The 22,358-nt window shown below is 40.6% G+C and overlaps 1 protein-coding gene across 1 annotated transcript in view; it reads left to right on the top strand.

The window, feature by feature from the left end:
* Positions 1-867: 867 nt before the first annotated feature.
* SLC28A3 (solute carrier family 28 (concentrative nucleoside transporter), member 3) overlaps positions 868-22,358 on the top strand; it is a gene marked incomplete at both ends in the record, with an annotated part of 33,249 nt that continues 11,758 nt past the window's right edge. The window contains 9 exons of the mRNA XM_010083807.1: positions 868-969; positions 4,321-4,403; positions 8,081-8,172; positions 9,392-9,581; positions 11,580-11,724; positions 13,716-13,829; positions 15,314-15,391; positions 20,602-20,682; positions 21,751-21,831. Of these exons, the coding sequence (XP_010082109.1) occupies positions 868-969; positions 4,321-4,403; positions 8,081-8,172; positions 9,392-9,581; positions 11,580-11,724; positions 13,716-13,829; positions 15,314-15,391; positions 20,602-20,682; positions 21,751-21,831 (966 nt within the window). The remainder of the gene's footprint in view (positions 970-4,320; positions 4,404-8,080; positions 8,173-9,391; positions 9,582-11,579; positions 11,725-13,715; positions 13,830-15,313; positions 15,392-20,601; positions 20,683-21,750; positions 21,832-22,358) is intronic.

Below are 22,358 nucleotides of genomic sequence, written 5' to 3'. Positions count from 1 at the left end.
ATTTCTTCACTGAAAGAGTGATCAAACATCAGAACAGGCTCCCTAGGAAGGTGGTGGAGTCACCATCCCTGGAGGTGTTCAAGAAACATGTAGATGTGGTGCTTCGGGACATGGTTTAGTGGGCTAGATGGTGTTGGGTTGATGGCTGGACTTGATGATCCTTGAGGTCTTTTCCAACCTTAATGATTCTATGATTCTATAATTCTGTGAAAGAGAGTAGATTTAGATTGGCTTTTAGGAAGAAGCTTTTTCGCAATTGGAACAGGTTGCCCAAAGAAGTTCCACATGCCCCATCCCTGGGGGTGTTCAAGGCCAGGCTGGATGAGGCTTTGAGCAATGTGGTCTAGTGGAAGGTGTTCCTGCCCATGGCAGGGGGTTGGAACTAGGTGATCTTTAAGGTCCCTTCCAACCCAAACTATTTTATGATTCTATGATATAAAAAAAGAATTGGAGGTGTTTAAGAAATGTGTAGATGTGGTGCTCTGGGACATGGTTTAGTGGGTTAGCTGGTGTTGGGTTGACAGCTGGACTTGATGATCCTTGAAGTCATTTCCAACCTTAATCTTAGTAAACTTGTTGAACCAGTCCTGAGGCAAAGGGCAGCACCACGGGCACATGTGAGTTTTGGGTGAAGAAAACAGCAAATGCACTTTAGGCGAGCACCATCCATGATCAATGCAGCTTTGTATAATAGTGCAGGGACATGGAACACCTGAGCTCTGTACACTGAGTTTCGGGCTCCCCATAAATTAGAGTAAAATGTTGGAAGCACAAGCACCAGAGTATAAATGAGTTCTTACTGCACATGAGAAAGCCTTTCAGCTTTTGACTTGAACCAATACAATTTCTGTTCTTGTCATGCCCCAGAATGACAGTGAAGGTGTGGATGTTAGAAATCCGAACAGACTCAGAGACAATTCATGGAGAAACAAGAATTCACAAAATAAGAACGCTCTATCCTTTAATCAGGTATGGTTTTTTTTTCTTTCAGTAACCTCATGTAAATTCATAAACCTCAAATTCAATGTCAGTGATAATACACCCAAGATGTATTTTGACAAAACCTGAATTTGATTTAAAATTCACAAACTGACAGGGAAGTGAGTTCTGTTCTCAGAAATACATTAAGGAAGAAAGAAAATTGACAGGAGGTGTAGAATTCAGAAAAATGCTTTCTAATGTCATAATGGATTCATAAAATATACAAAGGACCTATCAGAAATGGCGATCAGAGGGAATACTATGGACAAGAAGTTGATATAGATGCATTTTCTCTTGAGAAGCTGCAGAAACAGAAGCTGTAAACATTTGGTTTAGTGAAACAACCTTTCAGTCACACGGGACATACATCTAATTAAACATCTACTTATCCAAAATAGGGGAAATTTCAGACAAATATAAACTGGAGGCAACAGCTCTGACGTACAACTGACCAGAGAAAAAAGAGAATAATACAATACAGATGACTTCATGATAAACACATCCATTTTGACTTCTTTTGACTCTGTTTCTTTAAGCCTACATAGTGAGTAGCTCACTATGAAGACATGGGAGTCAGGTTCAAAATAAACCACAGATATTTTACACTCCAGAAATGATCTGCTACTCTAAAAGTTCCATTAGAAACTTCTCGTACTTCCTGTGTTGTAATCACATCTACTTGCCAAGTTTGGTGATAGTACTTGAAGTGGCAGATAAGAAATCGAGGTTTCCTGACGCTATGGGTATGGTTTTCTGTCTTGCAGTGACTTTTGGATATGATCAGAGGCAGCAAAGGTATACTGCTGGAGAAATGCCTCTGCTCTCAAAGTTTAAGTGATTCCAGATTTACAGTAATGGAAAGAATTACTTGGATTGTTCTGATATGTGCTCCTGGGAAATAGACCCCTGGGAACTAGACCAGGATGTGAGATCCTAGGAGAGAAGGTGGTAGACAGTGCCTATACCTTCCTGTTCAAAAAAACCAGTAAAAACGAAAATGTCAAAATAAAAAGAATAAAAAGACTTTCAGAACTGATTGAAACTGTTGAGAAATGGAGAAAAGTAGGGCAGTCAATGAAAGCTTGATTTTAATAAAAGAAACCAGTTTCACACTGAAAGGGTTCAGCTGATAGCATTCAGCCACTACTTTGTGCAGTGTAGTAGAGATACACATACCCACAGCAACACTTTCTCAGGCACAGTGTGACTGAGGCAGAAGAGTTTATTTTGAGGCTCTGCAGAGTATGGACTTTGCTGTGTCCTTAAGTCCACAAGCCCCACACAGCCCTTGGGTTAGCCTCAGCGAGTGCTAACACTCACCAAGAGCCAGATGTGGTGTCATGTTTGGCCACGAAAGAAGAAGAAAAGGTGTTTGAATCCATTCTCCCTTTTCCTTGTGTCTCTGTACAGAGTTAGATGTGAACTTTGATTTCAGATTTTCTTACCATCGTTTAGTGTAGATGCATGAAAGCATTTGTGACAATAAATTAGCAACAGTAATATTCTGAGCATATGTAAATACATTGTAGACAATGTGTAAAGATGTGGACTGGTGGTTTTTGTACTGAAATAGCCAAAAGAACAAGTAGTTTATATTCTTAAGGCAAACATTATATTTCACTAATTCAGAGCCAAAGCCCAGGCTGTGGGTGATCCAGGAGAGCTTCTGGGGGGAGGATGCTGTGGCATGGGGGAAAGCGATGGGGGAGCATGGTCTGGCCTGGGCAGCATGGGCACTGGGAATGCTGGTGGGGATGGAGGCAGGAGATGTGGAAAATGAGCTTTGAGCTGTGACCAGGAGAAAGGACACGGTGCCACAGGGAGCATAGCCGCCTGCAAACGTGAAAGCTTGGCTCTTTTACCCAGAGGTCTGGACTCTTGTGATTTATAATGTAGGTTCAACAACCTGTGAGAAGCACTGGCATACAATGCACCCTAAATTTAAGCCCAGGAATAGATTGTGTTTCAATATTATCAGCATTCAGTGACCCTCAGGTGAGAAGACCACCTCCTACAGCCACTGAGAACAGTGCTCCCAGTTACCAAAAATAATAGCAACTTAGTAGGTGGCAGAGTCTGCATTTTTCAGGATTGTTTTATTTCACTGTGAAGACCAAAGAGAGAAAGATATTGAGTTTAGCAAAAACGCAGCCATAAGTTATAGTGCAGCTCCACAGAGTCACACAACTCCCATCACCACCACCCCTCCAATAACTTCAACCGAGAGGACGGAGAGACTCCTGTTCCTGTCATGCTTGAGCTTTCTCCTAAGGGAATGAATAGCAGCTTCTACATACACACTTCTCTTCACCATTTTAATTATGGTCTGTGTTTAAATTTTGCCTTTGAGCTGGTTCAAGTCTCTCACTAGGAACTAACCAAGGGCCTCCCAGAACTTTGAACAGTGCTTGCCGCAGAAAAGCCAGAGAGAAGGCAGGGGCCAGGGCTAGGTCCGCAGTCAGCCTTGCTTCACACAGCAGTTTGGGGAATGAGGTTAGCACAAATGATAAGAACACAAAAAGAAAAGGTAAACTTACCTGCAGCCTTCCACCACTCCACATGGCTGGGCACAGCAAGTCAGCTCCTCTCGAGAGGGAAGGACACAACCACCAGCTCAGGAAAACACCGTCTGCCTTCACTGTGGTCCTGGCCAGATACCTAAGGGCAGGTGACCAGTCACCCTGTCCTGGCATGGCACTAGAATGAGGAGGTTGGAGTATGGCACAAGGGCCACATGTGGTTTCTCTCCTGCCTTTGAACACGACAGTTGCCTGACCCAGGCCACCAGCCCCTCTATAGGCCCTACCATGAACGTGGGACAGGAGCTTTCCCTCTGCCCTTCCAGCAAGCGCTGGGGAAAGCAATGTGGGGTGGGCAAGGCAGCCCCCACGGGTGTGCCGAGCAGCTTCAGGGAGCTGTGCTGCTCTCAGCCATCTTGGGGACAGTCTTTGAACATGGTGAATGTCAGAGTGCGGCTGTTCAAAAGCTTTAATGCAGCCAGGCTTATGTGGGTTCAGGTAGCAAAAAGGTGTGTGGTACTCTGTATGGGGCCATCTTCAACTCTGAGAAACACTCTTTGTTTGGTTTTTTCTTTTTCCCTTTTATTTCCCCTTCCAAAATGGTGTGGGTGGCTTGGGGAAAGTTCACATCCACGGTCAGGGTTTGCCTGATACTGATCATAGCGTTGGTGGCAGACAGGAGAGCTGGAGTCATGCAGTCAGTACAGACGGGAAAGTCTCGAGACTGCTCCAGCCATCTGTCACTGGCGATCTGTTTTTTCACACCTTAGTTAACAAGCATGCACCCCTCTCACAGCCTCAGCTCTGATCTGTTTTCCAGGAGGATGAATACATCAACATTGAGAGTGATCAGCGTGAAAACAAACATGACTCCATAGATGATGAGCAGCCATGCTTGAAAGGGTAATGTCTTTTGGATGAGTAAGTTTTCCACTCACTTCAGCCTGGCCTAAGCAATAAGCTGACAGTGTTTCTGCTTCTAGAGCTACAGCTCTAAATTTCACTGCCACATGGACCTTTGTATTGCCCAGCAATTTGTAAAATACAGAAACACACTGTATTTAAAGTTATTATACCTTTCATCTGACACATGCAATCATGGAACTATCATTCGAAAGCCTTGCAAATTGAAGGATCAATATTTTTTTTCTTTTTGTACATTAACTGCTTTTCCAGTATTTCCATCAGGACCTTTTTAAAGAAAAGTCATTAACAGTGATCTCTTCCAGGAAGTCAGAGATTTACTATTGTCCTTCAGTTTGCATAGCTATTTACACCAGTGCAAAATAAGAACAGAATAACTTTTTTAAAAAAGCCATTTTAATGGAGCAGAATTTTTATCCTTCACTAACACTGGTTCCAAGTGACCACACAGTTAAAGCACACGTCTACTTTTACTTGAGGATTGGGTTTTTTTTGGCAAAAAACCCACAAAAAGTTAAAAGAAATTAAGATACAATACTTACATTTTTTATCTTAATGTATTAGTATTTTTCTGTCATATGAACCTTCACAGAAATCATACTGTACTTTTGTCCTGATTTCTATGACTGCATTTTGTTACACAGCACACCATTTCAGCTTTGAACCAGTCTTTCAGCAGATTCTAGCAACTCACTTACTGGATATCTCAAATAGGAGTTTATCTCACTCAAATTGGACTACTTGGAAATGTCTCAAGCCTATACACATGATGCACTTACATACAGAAGCAGTTGTGAAGACTTTAATTATGCTTTCACATTGTAAAAAGAGAACTTAAAGACTTGTTAATATGATCAGGTTTACTGATGCCATCACATTAAAATACTGCTTCGAAAATCTAGCAAAAGTATTTAGAAGTCACTTAAATATCCTTGTTTCTCCTCTTTTTTCTTTGGAGATTTGTCATTCCTTTACCAATACATAACATGAAACACTTTCTTTTTTAAAACATTTATGTTCTTGTCTATCAAAAACAAAACCTGACATTTGATAGACCAAACATCCAAGTTTGAGAAACCTCTCTGGTGGCAGGTATCCAGCATCTCCCCAGAAGTAAACTAATTTCACAGGCAAGTGCTGGCACGCAAATGCCTGTGCAGGGTTATCAGGGTGTCTCCCCCTCAAACCTCGGCCCCCAGGAGTCCCTCGACAAGAGGCATCTCTGCACAGAGATGGGTTGAGTTGGGGCAGAGATGAAGCCTATATGTTTTTTATTCATTGTTGTTTATTTGTGCTCCCATGGAGAGCCAAGGGATAAAGAAGGTTTAATTCACAGGGCTTACTGTTCCTGAGATACCCTTGTTCTTCCATCAGCAGCAGGTACGACTGCCCTGGACAGTGAAAGCTCCTCACAGGCTCAAAGCTGAAGAGCACTTTGCCCTATTCTGATTACATTCAGGCTTGTTCTGTGCTCTCCGGTTTCGTACTTGTTTTTGTACTTTGTATATGTTTATTTTTATGAGCATCTGACAGGGGCAATGGTATCTCTGCCGAGTTATTTTTTGTAAATTAGCTCCTAAAAGCGGGCACTAATGTGCTCTAATGTCTTCCTAGTATCTGCTCAAAAGGGGCATTCAGCATGCCTCAGTTTGGACTGTGTCATCAATTTCTTTCAACAGATAGTACTGAATAGCCGGTGGTCAGAGACTTTGAAAGATGTCTGTTGCTAAAAAGGATTCACCACATGTGCAAGGTGTTGGCATTCACTTATAGAGTACATACAGACCAGGAAAAGCATTTCTGAGTTGCAAAATGCAAGCAAGAGTAGTTTTGGCTTATACAAGTATTTCACATTAAACTTCTCCTTTAAGGGTGCATAAGTGGCATTTGCTTTTTCAACATCTTTGGTTAACTAAAAGCCAACAGCAATGAGATGCGCTTTAAGCCTATAGGATCAGCTTTTAGAAAATAAAGTTTCCTTAGTGAATTAAACAAATGTCATAAAGAAGATGTTTTTTCTGCCATTGCTCAGAACAGAGCTGCATATTTAAGACATATATGCCTAAATATTTAAGATATCCTGGTAACAAAGTGATAATCACCCAAATTAATAAAATAACAAGGGAGAGAGAGATGGTTGAGCAAAGAAGAGGTTACAAGGAATTGTAATCTTAAAATAACAATTTTAAACCCCAAAGGACTCATAAGTAGCAGCAACAGATAACAGATTTTTTTTTTTTTGGCTGATGGATGAACCATAAATTTGATAAAATAACTTTGAGTTATTCGTGCATCTGTCTCTCATTTCTCCTTTTCTTTCTCTTCCTTTTGTATCTAATCTCTCTGATGAGATTGGGTAGATAACCTAGTGTCCTTGCGAGATGACATTTGGGAAAAAAAAAAAAAAAAAAAAAAGCTATGATTTGTGAGGCAACAGGAATTCCCAGAACTAAAACTGAAATATCAAAAGCAATCCAGATTTCTCTGAGACCCTGTTACCCTTTGTATTGGTGAAGGAGTATGTTTCTGCTCTGCTCTTCTGAGTGCTGTAGATTAAGTTAATATTCCTTCCTTCTCTCCAACTGATTTTAAATTAATAGGGTTGGGGTTTTTTTGGTTTTTTTGGGTTTTTTTAGTGCAGAAAAGAAGGGTATTCATGCTGAATTTTGGTGTGCATCTGACGCCAGCTGCATCTAGTTTCCAAAGAAGTACAGTCTGGATAATTAACATCTCTAAATATAACATTGCCTTTATAGACTGTAGGATGTGAGGCACCACTTCAGAGAGACAGAGCTATAGCTGTGATTTCTTTTTCAGTTTACACAATATGAGAGTATTTATTTAGCAACAGCTTTTGTAACTGAAATAGGTCTGCATCACCAGCATACTTAACATTGGAAATTTGTGTTGAATGAACTCCCTTAACTGCTATAAGTTCAGCCTCCATCATGAAATCACTGTGTTACCCTTAGGGAGGTGGGAAAAGAACAAAAGTGAAGTAGGTAATAATTGGAAGGACAGATACTAGAAAAGGACATTCAAATATAACAAATCATTTTAGCTTCCATGAACTGCTGAGTCTTGAATTAAAAGTTAACGTAATTAACAGCCAAATTTTCAAATATTCAGAAATATCTATGCACACTGTAATAAGGATTTAGATCTATATTGCTTATTTTGCACACACAAACCCTAGGCCTTCACAACTACAGCCGTATTGCTGCTCCACACAGCAATGCTGGGCTGGATGTATTTACAATCTTTGTGGGTCTGGTAATGGACACTGTATCTTTAGCTACCTACCCCGTTTACACTAACCCTGTTAACAGACCTCCTTTCAGAAGAGCTATACTTCAGAGGCTAGCAGAACCGCACTGCTAACTTTGACCCGTTAAATAGTTGACAGATTACCCCATTAGATATCTACCAGATTATATTTTTCATTTGTTCAACATCAAACCAAAGAAGTCCCCCACAAAAGCTCTGCGTTTGTCAGCACGATTTTCTTTGTCACTTTGGGATCCAAATTTAACATGTATCAAGTGCAGCATACTCCAGTGGAGAAATTTTGACCAATTTAACCTGATCTTTCCACACAAATTACTCTTCTTTCTTATCTACATCTTAACTTTCTGTTTGTTTTTTCCTTTTTCTAGGCATTTAGAAAAGAAATATGATAAAGCCTGTGAATTTTGCAGGAAACATAAAACCAGAATTCACTATATGATCTATGGAATTTTAATAACAGGTACAGTATATTACACCCAGGGTTGCTGAAGCCTTATTTGTTTACCTATGTAAGATTACAGACTGCCTGTCTGACACAAAAACCCTTGACTGTCTTAAAGAATGAGTTTGAAAGGAAGTGAAAGTTAATTTAGGCCCAGAGAAAGCTCCAGATTGCAAAACCTCCACTCATTCCCAAACTTAACAAAAGCACAGATCATGCTACTCTACTCCTCCAGCATGTTTCAACTCCAACTAGCAATTTTTACATTTGGGATAAAAGGGTGGTTAAGTCTTTGTGTCTACTCTATTACCAGCCCCCTCCAACAGGTCCATTAAATTACAGGCTTAGGAACTTGTCCAAAACCATGAAATCACGCTAAAAAGAGTCAGGCATCAACTTGGACTGAACTTCAGTCAGCAGGCTAAAAATGAAACTTTTCTGTTCTGACCCATATCACTCAGTATCTGCAGAGGAGTTTGCTAAAGGAAATGTGGTTTATGTCAGTATGCACTGCAAAGCCATTTGGATATTATTCTTTGTCCCTTTCCTAATTAGCCAGTAGATTGGCTTGTTTCCTTCCAGTTCACAGCTTGTTTCTGAGATTCTCCTACCTGAATACTGAGAACACATAGACCTAAAATATGTCTGTGTGACAGGCATCAGCATACTATAAAGTGGTTATAAAAGGGCTGCTTGCATGCTGAGTATCCTGCCATCCTAACATCAGCTCATCTTGCTTTGTCATAATACAGCCACATCCTGCCTCAAGAAAGAGAGTTCTAAGGATATGTCAGGATTTCATGTTATTTCCGTTAAAAAACAATTTGCCTTACAGAAATCAGTAGTTCTTCCTTATTTGCCATAGACAAAATCAGATATCTGTTTACAAGAACTGAATATTTCATTGGCCAGCACATATTAGCAATGAACCTGCCGAATGACAAATAATTTCACAGCTATATTACAAAATAAACTACTTCGAAGCTTCCCAAGTGATTAATGTATTTGATGTGAGATTTGCTTGGCCAAAGCATATAACCCGCTTTGACAGGATGAAAGACACCTTTCATATAAATGAGGATATTGTAAGTAACACTATCTATGAAAACAAAATTTTTCAGCATTAAGGCCAAAAGTTAGCAGGCCTGACTTTAGCCACATCCTTTAAATTTAAGATTTTATTATATTTCTGAAAAGACCAACCTGACTGACATGTATACTCTTGTTTCTGTGACAGCATACTTGGCAGCAGTTATTGCAGCCTGCAGCTTGAATTTTCAGAGAGCCTTGCCACTCTTTATCATCACTCTCCTAGCCATCTTCTTCATCTGCTGGGATTTTTTAATAGCTATATATGAAGATAGGATTGCTGCATTGTTTTCCCCTGGAGAAAAGTATCTGGAGGAACAGTGGTTTTGGCTGAAGTGGTAAATATTAATTACTTCTTATTTATGCAGAAGGACAAAGCATTAGTCAATCTACCCTTATAGTTTTATTTCAACTTACACCCCCAAAAACAAAGGGAGATAGATCAATCATACAAATTGCAATAAGATCAAAGAATACACACCGAATAATTCAATATTTTCCACTTTAGAAGTGTCAGGCATACCTTTAAGATTGCAATACAGTAGCTACGTATCAAAAATCTTGACAGAAAGTGTAAAAAAGTTCCTCAAACTGAGATAGGACAAGTTTGTGGTTGCAAGAGAACATGTTCACAGAAGTTCAGGTGTGTTGTAGCCTTCTGCATTTGTTATGCAAACCAGGAAGTGCCTTGCTGTCAGTTGTTCAGAGAGCTGTGAAATTAATAAAAACCTTAACTCTAACATATGCAAACTGATAAAGACCGAAACGTGTTATCTAAACTCTAGTTGTTCACATATCCAGGCAGCAATTTTCACTTGTTTCTCAGGAATCAAAACATGCCAGCCACATTTAGTGTCATAATAAGATCATACAACCTTATTTGGGATGGTAAACATCCATCTGGTAGGTAAATGGTGGATACTTAGATCTGCTAAATACTTATTCCAAGTATACCCAAGCAGTTATTGGGAATATTTAAGTTATTCCTGGGAAAATTCCTTCCAAAGGAGGCTCGTAGACTGAAGAAAAGAGCTAATGAAATCTCATTAAAAACAAAAAGGAAATTGGCCAGTTGCCTTTCTGTCTCAGCTAAGGTCACCTTCTCTCTGAGAGAGAAAGAGTTCTAAGGAGCAGTTACTCTGGGTTCAGGAAAATGTCCCAACTTATTTTTAAGATTTTGAAATAGTTTTGCCACAGAAATAGGAATTCCTTAGAAATATGCTATAAGAATTGTGGGTCTTCTGCTCAGGAGCCACATTAGAGAGCAATCACACACAGGCACCTCCATTACACGATCTGGCAACCGCTTTGGGAAAAGAAGCAAACAGAACAGGAGAGCCCTGATGAGCAGATGGAACAAACCAGAGGCAATAAGTGGTGTATTACCTGGGCTACAATCCTTAAATTGTACATATTACAAATTAAGTGCTGAACTGTAGGTCACAGGTTCCTCCAAGACACAGAAAGCCACTCAGGTGTAGACAGCATTATTCAGCATTGCGATGGCCAATCCATTTCATGGAGCTGACCTGCAATATTTTTAGTCCAGGTCTAAAACTGGAGTTTAGGTATACAGGTACCACTCAAATCAGTGGAAGCTAAACAACCGTTAGACACAAGTTACCTTGAAGAACTGGGACTACGTTTAGTTTTCCTTTCTGTTAATGGCATGATGCATTTCCTTGCCTCTCAGGCTGTTGTTGTGACAATTACCTTCAATATGCAAGCTGAACACAGTTCTGTGGTAGTTGGAATCATAGAAACACTGAACACAGGTGTACACCTGGCTCTTGTCATTGTTTCTGAGATAGCTAAAATTGTTGCGATTAAAAGTTATTTTTCTAAATAGACTAAAGTCGGTTACTAAGAAGTAAACACTTTATAACCTGCTCCTCAATACTGTGTGTTTCATAGGCCCATCAGTTAAACATCACAGTGCAATTCATAAAAACCACAGTCTGATTTGCCCAGAGATAAGAAAATACTCAATAAAGGAAAAGGAGGATGGAGTGAGAAAGGAGGGTATCTTCTCACACTTCATTTAATAGAAATAACACCCAGACAAGAGTCACTCATGCCTTATTGGGTTTCCCACACACTCTGACCTTGGGGACATCACTGGAGGATATATCTTCTAGATGCCACCTCAGGGATGTTGTTGTCGAAGTTGCAACCGCAAAGGGAGGTTCCTGCTTGTGTAGAGCTACACATTTCAGCTCAGTACGTTGCTCAGAGAGTTCACTCACAGAGATTTAGGTGTTATGGGGAGGAGAAAGAGAAGAAATATCTGGTCTTCTTCAGGATGTCATGCCTAACACTTTTTTTTTTTTTCCTAGGGTGTTGAGTGCCACTCTTATTATAACTATCATCTGCTGGCTCATCTTTGACACAGCAAAACATGGATCCCGCCAGCTGATCTCCTTTGGTGGGCTTGTGATGTATGTTCTCTTGATGTTTATCTTTTCCAAATATCCAACCAGAGTGAGTATTTATTCCATGTTGGATCTTTTGGGGGTTTTTTTGTTCAATGTCTCAAAAACTATTCCCCTGCCCTAGCACCAATTTCAGTAATAGTAACATAAAATACATGAATGTAAAAATTTAGGCTTGCCAAAAGCCAGTGATATATTTAATTTCTGGGGAAAGTCATTTTGCTCTGACATCTTGGGAAGCATCTGTGGGGCTGTACCAGCATCTGGCTCTCACTATTTTGGGAAGCTCCTGCCAATCCTTTGTTCCAGCCCTGATGCAGACTGGAACATATTTGCTCCTGGAGCATCAGTGCAAGCTGAGGCAGGCATGCTCAGTACCTTCCACGCACGGGAGGCTCACCACAGTCCTCAGGACATCACAGGCACTTATTTGAGGACACTGGTACCATATCACCATGAATTGCGTGGAACTGGAAATGTGTTTCCCTTGTGTAGCTCTTAATCCATTACAAGTTTGACTCCCCCTGTGAATGCAGCACCTGAGGCCAAGCTGAGGTCCTCACTTTTCACTAACCCGCTCTCATAGGCTTCACAGAATCACGGAATCACAGAATGTTAGAGATTGGAAGAGACCTCGAAAGATCATCTAGTCCAATCCCCCTGCCGGAGCAGGAACACCTAGATCAGATCACACAGGAACGCATCCAGGAGGGCTTTGAATGTCTCCAGAGAAGGAGACTCCACAACCTCTCTGGGCAGCCTGTTCCAGTGCTCTGTCACCCTCACTGTGAAGAAGTTTTTTCTCATATTCAAGTGGAACCTCCTATGTTCCAGCTTGAACCCATTGCCCCTTGTCCTATCACTGGATGTCACAGAGAAGAGCCTGGCTCCATCCTCCTGACACTCACCCTTTACATATTTATAAACATTGATTAGGGCACCCCTCAGTCTCCTCTTTTCCAGGCTAAAGGCTTGTCAATGCCATTTATTTTAGTTTTCTAGTTGAGATGTCCACTCTGTACTGCTGTGATATTACAAAGCAGTTACTTCAGCCACCACAACTCCCACCTCAGCTTTTACCCCTGTGTGAATGCCTAGCATACAGCACATGCTTTCATCAGTCATACATTATTCCATTGTCCAGGTCACCAACTTTCACCAATATTTTTTCAGCCCTCCTGCATCAGTGCTGAGACTTTCTTAACAGAAAAAGTCCAGTAGGGGCTAAGGGACCTACCACTCCCCATCATTTGCAACTGCTGTTGTCTCCAACTGGGGTGGAAAACACATGTACTCTGAATACTTTGTGCTCTCCCATGGGTCCTCATTACACCTAATTGGCTTGTGTTATTCAAATATCATCTGAATAAATTAGAGAGTGCCATCTCAGCTCCTTGCCTTGTAAATAATCAGATTCAATTTTCACAAAACAAAGATTATTTCTGAGGCAACAGTGCAGAAATCTGCAGCATAGTGAAGAGGGACTGGTCACAGATGGCCACAGTTTTCCTGAATGTGAATCACAATACCTAACTGTGAGTAGTTCTCAAGTATCAAGGCTCTTTAAAGCTGGGTAACAGAAACAGAGTTGAAATTATCCAAGCAAAATCTTTTTATTCCCAGTCCAGATATGTGAAGAATCCACATTTTTTTTTATGTTTCCATTCCAACTGAAAAAAAAAAAAAGAAGAATCATGTCTGTTGTCCTCATGTGTGTCTATTTCAGCTGTAAACTGTCTCACAAGAACTACCTCTCCTTTTCCTACTACTTGATTATTTGCATTCTGTGATGGTGAAATGCGCATGTCCATACTTACATAGACAGGCTTTCAGCTACTATCTCAAATGGAGACATCCACATCCTCAAATTAGGAGAGGTGATTCACACTCCAAGTCCCCTACAACCTGTTTTAGCAACTGCTCCTGTCCTGCAGTACAGTCAGACAGTCCTCTTACATTATTTTAACAAACATCTAAAGTAAATTATTATTTATTTAAATAACAAGTGATTTCTTTATTTTTACTGTTCGGTCCATCCAGGTTGCTTGGAGACCAGTATTTTCGGGAATAGGAATGCAGTTTATTCTTGGGGTTCTTATTCTGAGGACCAGTGTGGGGTTTGACATATTCAATTGGCTAGGCATTCAGATCCAGGTAAGCTACTGGGCAAAAAAAATTATTTTTTATGTCATTTCTGTCTTGAGACTCTTACATAACAGACAGCCAGTTCAAGGGTCTGTTTGTCCCCACATGCTTTCCCCTCTCGAGAAAAACTGGGTTCTCAGAAAGGTAATTGTCTCCTGAATTCAACCTTCTCAATTCTTTTTTGTCCAGTTAATACAAGACCATGTGGGACATACTGATGATTAATGGCCAGAGTGACCCTGTTTCTTAATGTCTTTACCATCCGTGGGCTGAAATTCTAACTGGCACCCTTCAAACACAGAACTGCTGTTGTGCCAGGGCACTCATAGAAACTGTTAGACCTGGCCCAACTCCAAAGCATTCTCACAGTAAACCTGATATGTTGAAAAACCTTGGGATTTATCAAGGCAGAACGACCGTTATTTTCAAAGTAGCCACAGTTCGAGCCTCAGAACATTTCGTAGTTTTCATGACATGTAAGAAAATTAATTCAACTACAAGTGGCAAAATCCACAACTGCAAGCAGCAAAGGATCTCTAGAGAGGGGAGAGGATCTGTCCATAGCTGACCCTGTGGTCAGCCTGCAGGCACAAATTTTTTTTAAGAAGTCCATTACTGTAAAGCAATAAATAAGAGAAATCCAAAATGTAGATCAGAGAGTATCCACTGAAGGACATTTAGACTTCTCACCCCAGGGATACTATTCACACAGCTGTTCTTCGCAGTACAGGTAATTAAGCGCATTTAAAACAAGGCAGTGCAGAATGTACTGTCTCTGCGCGGGGGTGAAGGCACAGGTCTGACGTCTGTCTGGCTGCTAATCTGAAAGCAGTGGGAGTCATCTGGGTTTTGTCACCAGGTTCTGAATCTCCCCTTTTGTCTCCAACTGAAGCGGGTCTGGTGCCCCCTTTCTTTAGCTCCATATGGCTTACGGTCCCCCCTGCCATAACTCATTACTCTAGCTATTATATCTCCATTGTAAACTGTATCACTAGTTGCATATGCTGGCATTGGGAGTATTAAAATGCACCACCGTATCAGAATTAAAAAGTAGAATATTTTTTTTAGACTAGCTTTTGGCTACTCCTTTTAAAACTCATTACTTCATCCATTAGATCTCCATTTTAAACTGTATTGTTTGTTGCACTTATTTGCATGAGAAGGAGTGTAGAAATGCACTGCAGTATTGGGATTAAAAAATAAATTATTGTTTTAGTATAGTTTATGGTCTTTATCATGTTGGGTACTGCTGGAAGATATGCCCCATTCCCTTGCTCTTTATTTGCATACTCTAAAGCAACCTGCACTCTTTGCAGAGCAGAGTGGAGACTCTTGGTTCAGCTAGACACAGTTAGTGAAGCCTAGACCCATACAGTGCAGAGCACAAGCTCCTTGGACCTCACCAGATCTCTGCAAGACAACTAGAAATAGTTGCATAGTTTTTGTCAGAGACCTGGAGTTTATGGCTAACTCTCTTTGATTTCTGTCCCTAGACTTTTCTGGAGTACTCTGACATAGGTGCTAAGTTTGTGTTCGGTGAGAAATACACAGATCATTTCTTTGCTTTTAAGGTAAGACAGGTTTTATATATATTGTATGTGACAGATAGACAACAGAAAAAAGAACAGTATTGCTGGAAAATAAATTCATTGTATGTTTTGTGATACCAGTACAGTCACTGGAGAGATCAGCTAAGAGGTAAACTATTCCTTACTGTGTGACACTCCAAATGGAAAATTTGTGAACCCCACATAAAGCCCTTCATTTAGTGCCATACACTGAGTTAGGTTACACTTATTTAGCCTGATTATAACAACATATATTACAAGTAGACAGAACTTTGGGCTATGTTTCTACAGGGAATAGGTTAAAAGGCTCCTACCTGGTCACTGAAAGAAATATTACTTCCAGCCTATGGGATAAGCCAGTGGAATTTCTAGAAGAGGGTAACAGGGACAAGTAAGTTATTTTCACACTGAAAAGCAAGAAAGCAAAACCCATGAGTTGATTTTCAGAGCTGCATATGTCTTGGTATAGGAATATATATGGTAAACAGTGGCAGACAAGTGAACAGCAGCACCAAAACATGCACCATCTGCTCCTCGTGTAGAAAAAGATTTCTCTCTTCCAATATCAGTGAGTGATAACCAGCCTATTCTCTCTTTAAACTCTTGCAATTTATTTAGAAATTAAGACAGTCAGAAGTGCTTTTTTGTGTCTTTCAGATATTTTATGATGTTTGCATGCAGCACTGAGCTGTCCAAATCTTGCCCCAAGATATTTCAAAGTGCCCTCCAAAAGAGAAATGTCTCAGTCTTGGCTTAGCTCTTGAGATACAGTAGACAAGTGATAGGGTGTATCTTTGCAGAAAGATATCTTTGCAATATGGGTATCTTTGTATCCATACTGCACCCTTAGCAGCATGCAGGGACACCTCAATTTTTGGATAACTTAAATGAACGCTGTTACCAGAGCAGAGATATCTCTTGCGTGCACCCACTGAGCATTTTGACCAGTCCCACTACAGCCTTTGAGCACATAGCCTTGGAAGTGCTAATTAGTCATAAATGCAGGCATTTGCATGCATAAACTGGATTATTTTAAATGCATATTGGTATATGCAGATGCAGAGGTTCAGAGTTCTGAAAAAAAAACCTGCCCAGATAAGCTAGCACACCTAAGTACTTAAGTAGTCAGAAAAAAAACCTCTTAGCACTGTCATCTATCCTGCTGTCTACAAAAGATAAAGTTTGTGTTGAGCTTCCTTTCTATGCCAGGAGGATTATGGGTCCCTGAGAAAGGCTTTGCTTTGAAGGTCGGGCTTTAGGAGTCTCTGAAACCAAGATGTTCCTTAAACATCAATAGTAACTTCTCCTTTAAAGGACATAAGGAAAAAGCTGAACATCAAGTCACAAATAGGAGAGGACTTGTGAGCAGCCAACAATTTCAACTCTCTGCCCTGCATGTAGCATGGGCAATAACCATGATCTGGAAAGTAGCTCTTTAGTAAGAGCTACTTAGTAAACTTTAGTAAAGTAAGTTATATTGCTTGATGATAAATATGAAATAACCTAGTTTATAAAAAAATACCAATTAAAGAATTAATTTTCTTAGCGGTACTATTATAGGAGGCATTAACTGCAACATCTGTAGGCCACATAAATGTAATTCTAAAAGGCTCTGATACCAACTCTCCATTGAAATGTTGTGGGATTTTTCAGAGTGCTCATTAAATTTATTCATCTGTTAAAGTGTGACTATTTAAAGGTAAGTAGGGGGTATCAGGAAGTATACATATTGGAGACTAAACTTCCACATAAGTTTGTCCACAGAGAGAAATATAATTCTAATAGTTTAACCATGCAGGCATAATTACACTGCAGGACCATCCACTCCTCCCATATGGAAACATGCTAGCCCCTTCTGAGGGTAGGCTTCTGCTACAGCTGAGGTCTATCTGACTTCCCTGTCATGTTTGCTTTTGCAGTTCTCTCCCTACTTTTCTCAGAGCTGACAGCTGTCTCCACCTACGGGCTTAATGGTGTGCGTATATCCAGATTAAACTGGTTGACATTTTTAAAGGCAGAATCAAGTTGGAGACAACCCCTTTGTCACTCCCTGTTCAGAGTAGTCGCATCTTTGAGGCAGACTCTTGTACTCAAAGAATAAGGGCACTACAGCAGGAAAAGAGAACTTAGAGTCCATGAGACAGAAGAATGAGTTTTAAGAGCTTTTCTTTCCTTAAAAGCAATTTAATGCAATCAGTAAATGTTTTTTGTTTTTTTTTTTTTTAAAAAAAAGAAAAAAAGAAGAACAAAACCAAAGGGGACTCTTGACCAAATACATTTCACATTTAACCAACAAAGGAAATACTGACAATTAAGGCAGATGTTATACCATGATCTCCCCTTGCTGTGCAGATATTCCTACACACACGGGGCATGTGACAGCTGCATAGTTACAAAGGCAAACTGTCCCTAGACTCCTTGGATCATTCCTGTGCTTCCTTTTTTCCTAACAGTCCTGCCTCCATGTGTATATGTCTGTCCCCCCTAATCACCTAGCCCTCCAGACTCCACCTCAAACACAAAGGTTTGCATGGTCTATTCCCCTCCTCGCCTCCCCAGATCCTGTACCTGCAGCTCCAGTAAGCCTGGGCTCCTTCCACCCTCCCCAGACTTGCTCCTAGCCTGGGCTCCCTTCTCCCTCCAGGCGCTTCACCACGTGCCTGACCCTGGAGTACCACCAGAGCTTTCTCCTCCCTCTCCCATGCCCCTGCACAGCTCTTCACCATCAAGGTACTGCCTGGACATGCACGCCCTGCTACCCAAGCCCTAAGACCCTCAGAGGGAGCCCTCCAACAACATTATTGATCCTATGCCACCTATTCTCCTGGTTTTGTCACTGCAAAGAGGGGGAAGGAGAGGATGGGGAGTGGGAGAAGACCCTCCTGCATCAGTTTTCCCACTCCAGGCCCACCTGCAACGTGCAATCCTACATGGGCACCGCATGAAGGCAAAGTTCCTCCTGGGGCTGGTGGAGAGGAGGTGGCCACTCCATATAGACATTGGACAGAAGGAGTTTTCCTGAGGCTGTTCTCTCTCCCAAGTTTCAAAACCACTGACTTAATACTTCAGTGTATCACACTGTGGGGAGCCTTTCTATAAGAGAGTTCTGGGTTTTTTTCAGTTGAACTAGTTTCATGTTAAGTGCTTTTCATTGCATTTATCTCTGCAGACAATGCAATTGAAAACCCACTGCAATGGGATGTGTTGCAAATAGGTTATTTACATTCTGATTATTTTAGAGAGTGTTTTCCACGTGATTTTGTTATGCCTTAGATAAAAGCTAGCCTGGACATGACAAATCATTACAATTACTTACCTGTCAAATGGTCGCTATGCTTTTCTGAGGAAGACATAACATAATACATGCCACATTAAGTCACTGGGGATTTAGGCAGGAGTGTTTAGTTATAAAATATTCCCCAACTTCTTTATGCTGTCAAGGCACAAATGATGACAACTGGAAAACAAATTCCCTGTTTTGAAAGACAAATGCTTCATCCAGAAATGCCTGCAACCACAAAAATGGAAAAGCATGTTTTAAAGTTATCTAAGGTATTTTCAGAGGAACTTGAACAAGAAACAGGCCGAAGGGTGCCAGCTGTCACCCAGCACAGGCAGAACATTGTCTTCTCACTCTTTCAGCCAAAACCAAACCACAGCTCTCAAACCTGAGAGCTTTTCCCATATATTTGGAGTGAAAGACAGGACACTCGCTTATGGTTTTTACCATCCAGTACAGACAGCTGACCTTTGCCTGTCTGCCCACTGTGTCTCCAGACCCTTTTCTCTGCAGGCACCACGGTGGTCCCTACTTGTGCAAGGGTATGGAGTCGGCTGGGAGGCAGATGCCTCTCCGTCTAGCACATGCTCAGGAACAGGGAGGGCAAATGTCAGGAGAGAACAGATGGGGGATAAAAGTGGTACCGAAACCACTGCATGGCAAACCTCCCCTAGAGGATAGCTAAAAGGATCAGAGAATCAAACTAGAGAAAGCAGCCTCATATTAACTTGCTGAAGAGCACAACAATATCTGTGAATTGCACTCTCTCTTCTCAGTGAAAGGTTCTGATCATCTAAATTGAGTTTCCAAACCTTTATCAAAACTTCTGATAGTGCTAACTCTCCTCTAGGAAGGCACGGCTTCCATTTACTGAAAAGCTCTGAATTAAATGGTTTGCTCTTCTTATTCTATTCCCTGCTTTTATTTATAATGTGTTATGCCCTCAGTTGAAGACACATAAAAGCTTCCTAGTATCAGTGGCACTGTTTTAACTGTAACTAACATCTCTGCCTGATTTTAGACCTCTTGGGGAGATTTTTCTTCCTGTTGTATACTAGCATAGAAATGCTGAGATCCTGTGTATTTAATGCACTTGAGCATCAAGTGATAGTAGTTTTATTCAGGACGGAAAAAAAAACAAACAAAAAAAAAAAACAAACCTGGGTTAAGCATTCATGCAATTCTTTTAAATTGTATGTTCAAGGAAAAATTTTTTCCTTCAGTCTCCACTGAAAGAGGCTTATGTTCACTTCTTGTATTTAATAAGTATACACCTGTGAATTTGTTTTTAAGCAGATTCTGTCTCTGCATACAGTTACAGAGCTCTTATATACTCCACATTGGCATTATAATCAATGCTATAGATAGAACAGAATAAAAGAGGATTTTTCTACACTGTGTTATTAAAAGGCAGCTACACAGTATGGGCTTTCTAAGGAAGCTGCCCTTGATAATTAAGTCAGCTACGATCCCAATCAAAATCTATTAAACTTCTGCTTATATAGCAGTCTAAACTGTGTTGTTTAAACACAGATTACAGATAAGTTGACCTCTGAATTCTATACCACAGTCTTATTGTATGTATTTCTGTTCATGGTTTTTGAAGTGTACAGATATCCAAGTCTTTGTGGATACCATTGCCCAGTGAGTGTTTGAGCTATAAACTAATGCATATCATGTTAAACCAGATAGTTTCAAAACTACTGCAGTCCTTCTAGAAAACTATGTAGATACATGAAAAATAGTTAATTCCAGCACAAACATAGAGTCTAGAAGGTTGGAAATTTTACAGCATAAGTGTAAACTTAATTATGAGTTTTCAATACCTTTAAGTATTGAAAGCAAGCCTCTTTTTCAAAAATCAAATGGCCTACAGATTCAAGGAAAGGAAAACTGCTCTAGAAGCGTTAATGGTTTTGTGTCTCCAAATCAGGTCCTGCCAATTGTGGTTTTCTTCAGCACAGTAATGTCTATGCTTTACCACGTTGGATTCATGCAGTGGCTCATTGGAAAGGTATGATTTTTTTTTGCCAGTAGTACTCATTTGCCTAGTACAGGACACTCCTTGAATGAATGCACACACAGCCAGTTTGTAGCGTTAGCCCTGATCAAGCTCTTCAGGGCTAGACATATGAAAAGTAGTTGTTTATTTTTATCCTGGAAATAGTCCCAGAGGTTACCGCTGCAAAATCCTAACTGGCATCACATAACACACTTTCCATCCCCCAACCTGGTTTTTTTTACTAACATCATAGTAATTGTTAGATTTGCCTGGCTAGCTTTAGCATTCCTCAGATGCCGTACTTGCTTAAGTCTTCCTTTCCGCCTTTCCCTCTCCCAGCCCCCAAAGTGCAGGACCGAGGTTACACCACAGACACTGGATTTCTGCTTTCTACTAAACATTGCAGTAGCAATTGCATACACCTTCCTATCACAGACCCCCAGAATAAGATCAGAGGCTAGTTCCTCACCCCATGCTCTAAGTGTTCATTTCTATCAGGCCCTTGTCCAGTGCCGTTGTCTCCTGTAGATAAGAAGAGCAAGTCCACAGGAAGTCCACCTCCATCTTATCTTATGAGGGAAAAGATCTTCCTGTGTGGTGTTAGTTAAATCTTATTTGAAGATACTCTTAAAAAGTCATTTGTCTTTCTCATTCACATGATTGTTATATAAGCACCACAAACATCACCTAGCTGAAATAGTGTGCTAAAATTTCTATGAGGCATTTTTAGCCTTAATTTAAATTTCACTTTTTTTTCCCATTCATATGATACAAGTCCCTTTGGAAAGGTACATAAGGAACAAGGGCACATCAAAATATCTTCTTCAATTAATTTAGTTTAACAATTTAGTGCCCAGGACAAGTCCTGGTGTACTGTCAGTTCTGCTAAATTATTACTTCTCTGGCTTGTTTCAACACGCTACTATGAAATGAACGTGCAATGTCTTGAACCTGAAATCATTAACTCGGGAAATATTGTAAGGTGTCTCAGAACTCTTACATTGACATGATTAATTCAAGAAGTGCAAGAAATAGTCAGAGCAATGTGTTTTGTTTTTTTTTCTTTTTTAATCATTTTAGGTTGGTTGGATAATGCAAATTTTCATGGGGACAACTCCTGTTGAGTCTCTGGTAGCTACGGGTAACATATTTGTGGGGCAGGTGAGTCACATGATTACAGAATATTGTGAAATATTGCTGCTCAGTGAGCACCTGTTTATAAAAAATCATAATTTCATATGAAGCTAGGACAGTGGTACAGGTGGTTGATTTCCAGAATTCCTGTACATTATGTGTTGGCAGTGATGCACAATGGGGTGGGGTTTGGGAACCATATGCTTCCCAACAGAAAGTCAAGCATAAATGTAGGTGGTAGATCACCCTTAAAATGACTACCAGACTACTCCAAGGCTATGAAAAAGTAACAATTTCAGGTTTTTTTCAACTGAAAAGGCAAATGGGATAAAAAGAGGACACATGAGGCAGGCAAGGGCAGGAGAGACAGACAATGCAGAAAACTTAGAGCCAGGGCTGGCTGTGCAAGGTCTTAGCCACAAAAGCATGGGACAGAGTCTGAGTCCGCTTTAATGGCAAATCCATTAAGCCCACACTACAACAATGTCTGTCCTACGCTTCAAAGCAAGGTGGAAAGATCACCAAGTAGGATTCAAGCCCAAAAGCAACGTAGC

Source organism: Pterocles gutturalis, unplaced genomic scaffold (genome assembly GCF_000699245.1).
Source record: "Pterocles gutturalis isolate BGI_N339 unplaced genomic scaffold, ASM69924v1 scaffold9570, whole genome shotgun sequence".
Lineage (NCBI taxonomy): Eukaryota > Metazoa > Chordata > Aves > Pterocliformes > Pteroclidae > Pterocles > Pterocles gutturalis.
The sequence above is the reverse complement of the archived record's forward strand: the minus strand, read 5'-3'. Positions and strand labels throughout refer to the sequence as shown.